The sequence below is a fragment of the Octopus sinensis genome, linkage group LG25 (assembly GCF_006345805.1).
Source record: "Octopus sinensis linkage group LG25, ASM634580v1, whole genome shotgun sequence".
Classification (NCBI taxonomy): Eukaryota; Metazoa; Mollusca; class Cephalopoda; order Octopoda; family Octopodidae; genus Octopus; species Octopus sinensis.
Window position 1 is genome coordinate 16434124 of NC_043021.1, and position 12500 is coordinate 16446623.

The 12500-nt window shown below is 40.1% G+C and overlaps 1 protein-coding gene across 2 annotated transcripts in view; it reads left to right on the top strand.

Annotated features, from left to right (window-relative positions):
• Positions 1-8811: 8811 nt before the first annotated feature.
• The window catches only part of LOC115224339 (type-1 angiotensin II receptor-associated protein-like), a 75454-nt gene continuing 71765 nt past the window's right edge, over positions 8812-12500 (top strand). Inside the window, exon 1 of one of the 2 annotated variants that reach the window (XM_036513176.1) lies at positions 8812-8957. In XM_036513176.1, the coding sequence (XP_036369069.1) occupies positions 8931-8957 (27 nt within the window). In that variant the 5' untranslated portion in view covers positions 8812-8930. The remainder of the gene's footprint in view (positions 8958-12500) is intronic. The other variant, XM_029795210.2, reaches the window with a different exon arrangement.

A 12500-nucleotide genomic window follows, 5' to 3' on the forward strand; every position in this document is an offset into this window, starting at 1 on the left:
TTTCTCCCAACACGCCGTTTTGCTAGATTTAAAATGGTTTCAAATTTTGGCACAAGGCCAGCAAATTCGGGAGATGGAGTAAGTCGATTCAGCGACCCTTTCCCCCAGTCTTCAACTGGTACCCCGAGAGGATGAAAGGCAAAGCCAACCTTGGCGTAATTTGAACGCAAAAACAGACCCGGTTCTTATTTCTTTACTGCCCACAAGGGGCTACACAGAGGGGACAAACAAGGACAGACAAACGGATTAAGTCGATTACATCGACTCCAGTGCGTCACTGGTACTTATTTAATCGATCCCGAAAGGATGAAAGGGAAAGTCGACCTCGGCGGAATTTGAACTCAGAACGTAGCGGCAGACGAAATACGGCTACACATTTCACCCGGCGTGCTAAGGTTTCTGCCAGCTCGCCGCAAAGACAGACCCGATTCTACCAGCTCGCCGCCGCCTTACAGGGTGGACTATAATAATCCGTTCTGCTATAGGTAAGGCCTGAAATTTGGAAGCAAGGGACTAATCGATTTCCAGAACGCAACTGGTACTTATTTTATCGATCCCCGAAAGAGTGAAAGGCAAGAGTCGAACTCGGCAAAATTTGAACTCATAACGTAAAGACGCACGAAATACCTATTTCTTTATTACCCACAAGGGGCTACACACAGAGGGGACAAACAAGGACAGACATAGGTATTAAGTCGATTACATCGACCCCAGTGCGTAACTGGTACTTTATTTATCGACCCCGAGAGGATGAAAGGCAAAGTCGACCCCGGCGGAAATTGAACTCAGAACGTAACGACAGACGAAATACCGCTAAGTATTTCGTCCGGCGCGCTAACGTTTCTGCCAGCTCGCCGCCTTCCCGAGTGAAACAACTGTAGCATAAAAACAACGTAAACAGAAGAATTGATAAGTGTATTTAAAAACTTTGGATCTTTTCCTTTTGAACGGCAGTTTTCAACACAATTTCTAGTTAACGAAACACTTTTAAACTTTGTATACTGGTAGAATGCGTTTATAAAACATCATTTTTTCTTGACTTTATTGAAAAAATTCTATAGTTTGTAAGATATTTCCACTTTAAAATCGAGCATTTCGGCAATTTTAACCAATCGCTGGAGTCCATTTAGGTTGAAAATATTCCGTGCTATATGAATATGTCCCTCGTTTAAGAAACAGATACCCTTCCCCCACCCTTAACCCTAACCCTAACCCTAACCCAAAAACAGATTGAAATGCAATAGATCGATACTAGGGTTATAATTATGGGTGACATTTTCATGTGTCGTATGAAATTGTCACCCATAATTATAACCCTAGTATCGATCTATTGCATTTCAATCTGTTTTAGGGTTAGTTAGAGTTATGGTTAGGGTTAGGGGTGGGGGAAGGGTATCTTTTTTTCTTCAGAAATGTAAATAAACCCAATCTGTTTCTTAAACGAGGGACATATCCATATAGCACGGAATGTTTTCAACCCAAATGGACTCCAGCGATTGGTTAAAATTGCCGAAATGCTCGATTTTAAAGTGGAAATATCTTATAAACTATAGAATTTTCTCAATAAAGCCAAAAAAAAAATGATGTTTTATAAACACATTCTACCAGTATACGAAGTTTAAAAGTGTTTAGTTACTTGGAAATTGTGTTGACATATGCCGTTCAAAAGGAAAAGATCCAAAACTGTTATCGCCGTAAATCATGTGATACATTTACGCATCTAATTATATTATTTAGACTCTGCCACAGCTTTGCACTCTTTCCTGCCCCCCCCCCCAAAGCTACTGTTCCAAATACTATCAGTCCGGTGGGATAAGGGAGTGGAACAGAAGGAGGGATGACGATCAGCTGAAATGCCATGTGACAGACATGATGGTTTTTACATCCTTCTTCGTTCTCGATTCAATTACTCACTGTAAAACGGTGTTGAAGTTTTCCAGTTCCATTCTTTTATTCTTTTATTCTCTTATTCTTTTACTTGTTTCAGTCATTTGACTGCGGCCATGCTGGAGCACCACCCAAAGGAGGGGGGGGGGGGTTAGTCGAGCAAATCGACCCTTAAGACTTATTCTTTGTAAGCCTAGTACTTATTCTATCGGTTTCTTTTGCCGAACTGCTAAGTTATGCCGACGTAGATACACCAACATCGGTTGTCAAGCGATTGACACACACACACACACACATAGACACACACACGCGCACACACACACACACACACACACACACATACACACACACACAAACACACACACGATGGGCTTCTTTCAGTTTCCGTGGAGCACCACCCAAAGGGGGTTTTAGTTGAGCAAATCGACCCTTAAGACTTATTCTTTGTAAGCCTAGTACTTATTCTATCGGTTTCTTTTGCCGAACTGCTAAGTTATGGCGTCGTAGACACACCAACATCGGTTGTCAAGCGATTGACACACACACACACACACACACACGATGGGCTTCTTTCAGTTTCCGTGGAGCACCACCCAAAGGGGGTTTTAGTTGAGCAAATCGACCCTTAAGACTTATTCTTTGTAAGCCTAGTACGTATTATATCGGTTTCTTTTGCCGAACTGCTAAGTTATGGCGTCGTAGACACACCAACATCGGTTGTCAAGCGATTGACACACAACACACACACACACACACACACACACACACACACATACACACACACACACACACACATACACACACACACGATGGGCTTCTTTCAGTTTCCTTGGAGCACCACCCAAAGGGGGTTTTAGTTGAGCAAATCGACCCTTAAGACTTATTCTTTGTAAGCCTAATACTTATTCTATCGGGTTCTTTTGCCGAACCGCTAAGTTATGGCGACGTAGACACACCAACATCGGTTGTCAAGCGATTGACACACACACACACACACACACACACGATAGGCTTCTTTCAGTTTTCGTCTACGAAATCCATTCACAAGGTTTTAGTCGGCCCGAGGCTATAGCAGAAGACACTTGCCCCAGGCGTCATGTGGTTGGTAAGCAAGCTACTTACCACGCAACCACGCCTATGGCGAGCTTCTTTCAGTGTGACTCTACCAAATCCACTCACAAAGCTTTGGTCGACCCAGGGTTATAGAAAAAGGCACTTGCCTAATGTGACGACATGTAGTGGGACCGAACCCAGAATCATGCGGTTAGGAAGAAAAGTTCTTACCACACAGCCACTCATGTGTGTACTGTTTCTAACATAGGCACAGGGCCAGAAATTTTGTGAGAGGGGACCAATCAGTATATAATAATAATAATAATAATAATAATAATAATAATAATAATAATAATAATAATAATTGTGTACAGTGCTCAGGTGCACTACAACTCATCTAAAGTGTATATATAATCAGGTGTAGTTTCGGCGGATTTCGGAAAGCATGAGGGCCTTAAAGGATGCAGTGTCATGGCAGTCAACAACTGACGCAGGCAGTTTATTCCATGCTTCAGCAACTCTGAGCGTGAAGAAATGTTTCCGAAAGTCATGGGAGCTGTGCTGTCTTCTGACTTTGTAGGCATGTCCACATGTGTTAGACACATGGAGATCAAAAAGGTGTTCAGTGTATAGGGATACCAGTACAGTACTTGGCAGCTTCTTTATTTTGTCGAGTTCAGAAGTAATGTCGGTTCTGTTTTGTACAGTGGATCGGGTGGGGTAGAGAGCTGCACTGAAATTTGCTTCTGTACAAATTTTGTCTTCCTTTTCAAATTGCTTTAACTTAAAGAAAAGTTCGATTTCATCTTGAAAAACCTTGTGTGCGCATAAGTCTTTCCTTTGTGCGCATAAGTCTTTCCTTTGTGCGCACAAGTCTTTCCTTTGTGCGCACAAGTCTTTCTTTGTGCGCACAAGTCTTTCCTTTGTGCGCATAAGTCTTTCCTTTGTGCGCAGAAGTCTTTCCTTTGTGCGCAGAAGTCTTTCCTTTGTGCGCATAAGTCTTTCCTTTATGCGCATAAGTCTTTCCTTTGTGCGCAGAAGTCTTTCCTTTGTGCGCACAAGTCTTTCCTTTATGCGCATAAGTCTTTCCTTTGTGCGCAGAAGTCTTTCCTTTGTGCGCACAAGTCTTTCCTTTGTGCGCACAAGTCTTTCCTTTGTGCGCACAAGTCTTTCCTTTGTGCGCACAAGTCTTTCCTTTGTGCGCATAAGTCTTTCCTTTGTGCGCATAAGTCTTTCCTTTGTGCGCATAAGTCTTTCCTTTGTGCGCATAAGTCTTTCCTTTGTGCGCACAAGTCTTTCCTTTGTGCGCACAAGTCTTTCCTTTGTGCGCACAAGTCTTTCCTTTGTACGCACAAGTCTTTCCTTTGTGTGCATAAGTCTTTCCTTTGTGCGCATAAGTCTTTCCTTTGTGCGCATAAGTCTTTCCTTTGTGCGCATAAGTCTTTCCTTTGTGCGCACAAGTCTTTCCTTTGTGCGCACAAGTCTTTCCTTTGTGCGCATAAGTCTTTCCTTTGTGCGCATAAGTCTTTCCTTTGTGCGCATAAGTCTTTCCTTTGTGCGCATAAGTCTTTCCTTTGTGCACATAAGTCTTTCCTTTGTGCGCATAAGTCTTTCCTTTGTGCGCACAAGTCTTTCCTTTGTAGCACAAGTCTTTCCTTTGTGTGCATAAGTCTTTCCTTGTGCGCATAAGTCTTTCCTTTGTGCGCATAAGTCTTTCCTTTGTGCGCACAAGTCTTTCCTTTGTACGCACAAGTCTTTCCTTTGTGCGCATAAGTCTTTCCTTTGTGCGCACAAGTCTTTCCTTTGTGCGCTGTTCCTTCCTTTCGTTGTCATCGTTGTTCTTACTTTTCTTTCCTCTTGGTCTGATTCGTTCGATTAAACTCTTCCGTTGTTCTTCTTCATCTCATCTTTTCTTGTCGTCTTCGTTGTTCTTTTTCTTCATTCTTCTTCTTCTTCTTCTTCTTCTTCTTCTTCTTACTCTTTACTCTTTTTTTACTCTTTTACTTGTTTTAGTCATTTGACTGCGGCCATGCTGGAGCACCGCCTTTAGTCGAGCAAATCGACCCCGGGACATATTCTTTGTAAGCCCAGTACTTATTCTATCGGTCTCTTATGCCGAACCGCTAAGTGACGGGGACGTAAACACACCAGCATCGGTTGTCAAGCAATGCTCGAGTGACAAACACACACACACATATATATATATATATATATACGACAGGCTTCTTTCAGTTTCCGTCTACCAAATCCACTCACAAGGCATTGGTAGGCCCGGGGCTATAGCAGAAGACACTTGCCCAAGATGCCACGCAGTGGGACTGAACCCGAAACCATGTGGTTGGTTAGCAAGCTACTTACCAAACAGCCACTTCTTCTTCTTCTTCTTCTTCTTCTTTCCTCCTCCTCCTCCCCGCTCCTCTATCGGAGTCGTCGCCGTTGTTGAAAGAAAGAAAGAAAGAAAAGGGTACTTTTTGTTCAACGCTTCCACAAGTTTTCTAATCCAGGCGTCCTCAACCATCGGGCCTCGGGCTTGCACCCAGGCCGCACAGAAAAAATAGATGTTAAGATTTTGTTTCCATTTTATTGACTGTCATAGTCTGCAGAATGTTCTTTGCATTATATACTCATTTACTCATTTACTTGTTTCAGTCATTTGACTGCGGCCATGGGACTTATTCTTTGTAAATCGACCCCGGGACTTATTCTTTGTAAGCCCAGTACTTATTCTATCGGTCTCTTTTGCCGAACCGCTAAGTGACGGGGACGTAAACACACCAGCATCGGTTGTCAAGCAATGCTAGGGGGACAAACACAGACACACAAACATACATATATACATACATATATACGACGGGCTTCTTTCAGTTTCCGTCTACCAAATCCACTCACAAGGCTTTGGTTGGCCCGAGGCTATAGTTGAAGACACTTGCCCAAGATGCCACGCAGTGGGACTGAACCCGGAACCATGTGGTTGGTAAGCAACTTTTTTTTTTTTTTTTGCAATGAGCGTGATTCTTTGGTCTATGGAAAAACAGTCATACATGAGACCTGTCCGTGCTGCAACAAAGGTTGGGCACCGCTATAATAATACATTGAATAACCATCTCCAAGGCCAGAATTTATTTTTGCGATGGCGGGCAAGAAGCGAAACAAACAAACAAACAGTTAATTGTATCTTTGACATAATACTTTGTACTTTATTTTATCAATCCAGATGGATGAAAGAAAAACGAACAAGTTGACCTGGGTGAGATTTGAACTTGTGAAGCAGAAATACTTAGGTATTTTGTCCGACGCTCTTGCGATCCATAAAAATAAGTGCAATTGTCATTCGTCACAGGATTTGCTTTGTAAATGTCGTCTGCGTTCATCTGCTTCCTTTTAACTGTCAATTTTCCTTTCTTTTTTTTCTTTCGCTCATATTTTATAATCTTTTGTCACTTCTTTTGCGTCCCTTTCGCTTTCTTCTTCTCTCTCTCTCTTTCCAATCTTTATATCTTCAACTGTTACTCTCTCTCTCCCTCTCTCTCTTTCCAATTTTTATATCTTCAACTGTTACTCTCTCTCCCTCTCTCTCTCTCACTCCATTTTCTCTCATCCTTTCTTCCTTTCTTTCTTTCTTCCTTTCTTTCTTCTTTAGTCTTCTTTTTCCTGTCTTCCTTTCTTCTTTTCTTTATCTCCTTCTCTCTCTCTCTCTCTCTCTCTCCGACCTGCTCTCTCTCCACCGCCATTCCTCCCCCTCGCTCAGTTTTCATTTTTCATCTTCATTTTCAAATAGTAACTTTTTTTTTATCACCGTTGTTACTTTTTTTTAGTTGTTCAACCCCAGACCTGCCCGGTCGAGCTGACCTCTCATTAAAGACATTACAGCAGTCCAGCCATGACCATTACTTCTTATTTTCAATCATCATATGTATGTATGTATGTATGTATGTATGTATGTATGTAAGTATATATGTATGTATGTAAGTATGTATGTATGTATGCAAGTATGTATGTATGTATGTATGTATGTATGTATGTATGTATGTATGTATGTATGTAAGTATGTATGTATGTATGTATGTATGTACGTATGTATGTATGTATGTATGTATGTATGTATGTATGTATGTATGTATGTATGTGGGAGGTTGGGCACGTCTAATCTTTCAACCCTTCTTTAAGACGGGAGAGTGATTTTTGAGGGAGAATTGGCTTCTATTTCTAGACCAACCAGATGGTTCCCTATTCTGTTAATTCATTCAAACGAGATGTAGTTATTTATTTAAAAAAAAACCTACCCCAATGATTTCTACAATATACTTTCAGACTTTTTTCCACTTTTTTTCATTTTCGTTAAAGATCATATTGTCTTCGTATTTTTACAATCTTTTACTTAAAAGAATGAATAAGAAGGGAAAGATCGCATTTTACAATCTTTCCTTTCTCCTTATTCATTCTTTTAATAAAACCCCCCTTTTTTTTCTCCTTTTATCAATATTCTTAAAACACTTTGCCATTCATACCAATTCTTTCTCTTAGACTCTCATTTTAACACTCCTTGCGCTTTTTATACTCTTCGGTTCAGTTTGCTGTCAAGCCTTTTACACTTTTTCTTGCCTTTATTTAATTTTTTTTTCTATATTTTCTTTTATTTATGAACTCCTGTCTCTCCATTTTCTCCACCATATAGAATTCCTTCCCCGCTCTCACTCTCTCTCTCTTTCTCTCTCAAAAGAAACACTTGTTTTTCTGTCACTCTACATCATCTTTCATCTTTTATCACTCTCTATCTTTCAGTTTCCTTGTCATATTTTCGATTTTCCTCCATAAAATAGTTGCTCTTCACCGCACACACACACACACACATACACACACACACATACACACACACACATACGTACATGCAGACACATACACAGACACACACATACGTACACCTTCACACACACGCACACATACACACACACATACACACACTCATACGTACATGCAGACACATACACAGACACACACACACATACGTACACCTTCACACACACACACGCACACACACTCATACGTACATGCAGACACATACACAGACACACACATACGTACACCTTCACACACACACATACACACACTCATACGTACATGCAGACACATACAGACACACACATACATACACCTTCACACACACACTCTCTCTCTCTCACACTTCCTCTCTCTCTCTCTCTTTCCATTTCTTTCTTTCAGTCTTTTTTCTAGCTTTCCTCCTACTTCTATTGACGCTCCTCCCCTTCGTTCTCCCACTCGTACTCTGCAACACATTTATTTATGTTTTCCTTTTCTTTCATTTCCTTTCCACACACACACATTTATCTCTCATAATTTCCTCCCTCCTTCACTTCTTTATATCTTTCACTCATTCTCTGCTTCCTGCTATTCTGTCCATCTCTCTTTCTCTCTCACTTGCTGCTCCTCTCTCACTCACTCCCTGTCTCGCTCACTCACTGTCTAACTCTTCGCCTCTTTCTCTCACCCTCTGCATTTCTCTTTCTATCTCACTCGTCGCTTCTTTCGCTATTTTACTTCCTCCCTATCCTCTTTTTTCACTCCTTATCTCTCTCTCTGCTGTCCTTTTGCCTCTGAATATCTCATCCCTTCTCTCTCTCTCTCTCTCATTTCTTACCTTTCTCTATATCACTCTGATTCACTCTCTCACTCTGTCTCTTCCTTCTCCCTATTCTCTCTCTCTCTCTCTGCTATCCTTTTGCCTCTGTATATCTCATGCCTTCTCTCTGTCTCTGTCTCTCTCTCATTTCTTTACCTATCTCTATATCACTGCTTCACTCTCTCACTCTCTCCCCTCCTTCGAACTTCTCTCTATTTCTCTCGCCTTCTCTGTCTTTCCCCCCCACAGCGTCGCGTAACTTTCCTCCTACTTTTGCTCCTCCCCTTCTCACGTGACACCACGATAACGGCTGCTCTTCAGTTACACAGACTGGATTCAGTCTCTTCCGACCATGGAACCTCCTCAAGTTTCTCTTAAGGTAAGAAATTATCTACAATACAACCGGAAGCATATACCCTATCCATGTACATATATATACACACCTTCTTCTCTGCTTGTATGTATGTAAAATATTTGTATATATACGTAAGTATGCAGAACTTTAGTAGTGCGGTTATCGGGTTAACGCGCCCCTCACAATCAATGGATGGACGGGTTTTGCAGTTTCCCTATCATAAATGATATATTTGTATTATATATATATATATATGTATGTATGTATGTATGTATAAATATATATGTATCTATACACCTGGTGTGTGTGTATTCTTTTATCTTCGCCCATTTAGTAATGTTATTAGTCTTAGATGTGCGCCTATTGACAAAAAGAGGGCTAGCCCCCTATGTAAGCTCCGGACCGGCTAAAAAGAGCAGTCAAATCACACTCTAGAAGTCTTATATCTATATATATTTCGTTTTTGGATTTGGTTTGCAAGATTCTTTATATGAGTTCATGTGTTGAATGAAGTATATTCTGTTGTGTCTGGGGAGAGTCATTTTCTTTTTGTGCCTTATACTATAACACACACACACACACACACACACATATATATATATATATATATGTGTGTGTGTGTAGAGAGAGAGAGAGGGGGGGAAAGGGAGAGAGGTACGTGTATATATATATTTGTATGAAGCTACATGCATAGACATGCATGCACACGCAATAATAATGAATACATATCATATATATATATATACATATATATATATACATACATACACACACACATACACAAACACGTATATACACATGCATAACGTATACAGCATATATACGCATTTTGTTTACACGCATAACCTATTTATTTTTTATTGTTAAAATGCATAGCTATAACGATCGAAATATTATTAATAAGCGCCCCACCACCACCATCATACATACACACGTACTTACACACACACACACTCACTTAATATCACACTCTTCAGTATTGTGTGTGTGTATATATTATTCATACGTTCAAAGTGGTCCGAAAATGAACAACCAGGGATTTCTTGTCAGGCGCTCTGCCGATTTTGAACCCAACAAAAAAAAAAAGAAAGAAAAGGGACCAGTTACGTGGTCTATTTGACATACCAGATATAGCAGTCAAATCGTCCAGACCACACATTTAGCGGCAGTGGTTAAGAATACGCACACCACCCGTTTCAGGCGTAACCCTAACCCTAAACACCGGGTGTGCGTATTCTTTACCTTCGCCCATTTAGTAATGTTATTAGTCTTAAATGTGCACCTATTGACAAAAAGAGGGCTAGACCCCTATGTAAGCTCTGGACCGGCTAAAAAGAGCAGTCAAATCACACTCTAGAAGTCTCTCTCTATATATATACGTGTGTGTGTATACATGCATATATGGGTACAGGACATCAAAAAAACGTTAAAGAGATGTGGAGTTAGGGAAGTTTGGGATGGCCGTCCTTCGAAGTCCCACCATACCTTATAGAAAAAAAGAAGAGGGTTCGGAGGCGGGCAAAAAAAATTTGAAAATTTATAGAAATTTGTTTTCGTAAGAGTAATTAAAAAAAAAATCCTACCCTTACATTTTTCCTTCCCTCGTGTGGTATGACAGACATTCCGAGGGTCTGCTAAAAAGGGGGAAGGAACATGCTGGGGTCAAGGGAAAAGTTGATATGAGAAGAAATGACAGCTTATAAGATGGATTATTTATGATAACAAGTCTGCTGTTCAGAAACTGATCTGAGGTTTATCATTTAACAACAAAAACAGTAAAAAGAAGAGAAAGTCAAGATGGTCATGGCGGGAGCGCCTTTGATCATTGATCTCGCTCAGGGCTGCGTGACCCAAGTAGAGAAAGGGCGATTAAAAAAAAAATTAATGCTTGACATCTGGCTATTCAAGGTTGTATATTACGTAGTCATATACAAATGCACATACACATACTAGTGTGTATTTCCACTAACTTGGGGACCTCTACACGACCACTGGACTGGCTAGAAATAGCAGCCAAACTTTCCTCGGTCGGGTTCGCAGTGGTTACCTGGATTTTCACCACCAAACACCCTTTTTATTTAAATTAATTTCCCCAAGACTTTTTAAAAGCTTTGTTTGCTTGAATTTTTGAACTCAGCTCCTGGCCCCAAAATTTGCGAACCTCTTGTCCTACGTGGATACCCGACATGTTAGAAATAGCAGCCACATCATCCTTCCGCCCACTCACATGTACTATCTCAGAGAAAACCGTGCGTACGATTGTATATTCATGATGTAACATTGATAAGATATGATGGTCTTAACTGGAACGCTTATCGTCATAGTTCTTTCTATTCGGTGTGGGCTAACCTGGCTTTACAAAGAAACATTGTCACCATCATCACACTTATACACCCATAACTTGAGAAGAATTTGACGAGGTTAGAACAAATGGATTGATTCAATAGGCAGATGATGATGATGGTGTGAAATGAAAGAGAAAGAACTGATGGAAGGACGAAAAATCTGGATTTGACATTTGATGGCGAAAGAGGAAGAAAGAGAGGAAGAAAACATAACCGTCCCGTTATGAACGAAGATATTTTTTTTAATGCAGCTTCTCTGCATCGAAATAAAATAGGAATAGATGTGTTTAGGTTAGTGGTTTTCAACCGGGGTCCATATAAGATTTTGTCGTTGAAATTTGTGTGCAATAAATGGGTTATATTTCTATAATACATAAAATATTTTTTGAAATTTTCTCATTCATACGATTCCTAATAATAATTAATTGGAAAAATATAATAGAATTTTTTTAGACATCGAACGGCTAAGGGAATCAACAAGGACCATGGGTAGAAAAACGGTTGAGAAACCCTGGTTTAGATAGATAGGAAAGTATTGCAATTTTTTGCTCTCTAATGGACAAAATTAAATGGTGGTGATAGAAGTGCCCCACGGTCCTAGTTGTATGTAAGAAAAAAATATATAATAATGTCCGAACACAACACGGTCCATGGATTTGGGGCGAAAGGCTTACTGTTTGTTGATTGCATGGACATCCGTACTTGATCGGTTCTTTTTCTTTTTTCCGGCCTGGTAGGAATGATAAGCAAAATCAACCCGTTTGAGATTCGAACGCAGGATACTTTGCCATTTCTCCCAATGTTTCACACACAAACACACACACACGTGTGTTTCTTTGCGAAATAAATAAATAAATAAATAAATATATATATATATATATATTATATATATATATATATATATATATATATGGCTATTCAAGGTTGTATATTACGTAGTCATATACAAATACACATACTAGTGTGTATTTCATATACACCCACCAACTAGGGGACCTCTACACGACCACTGGACTGTCTAGAAATAGCAGCCAAACTTTCCTCGGTATTTATACACACACACACACACACATTACTGCTCTAACGTTTAGTCTGCTTCTTTTTCGGATATCTGATCCACTGACGTTATATATATATATATACACACACTTTCGTGTATACATATATATGTGTGCGCTTGTATATACGTATATAGAACTTATGTTTTGGTCACTATTAGCCT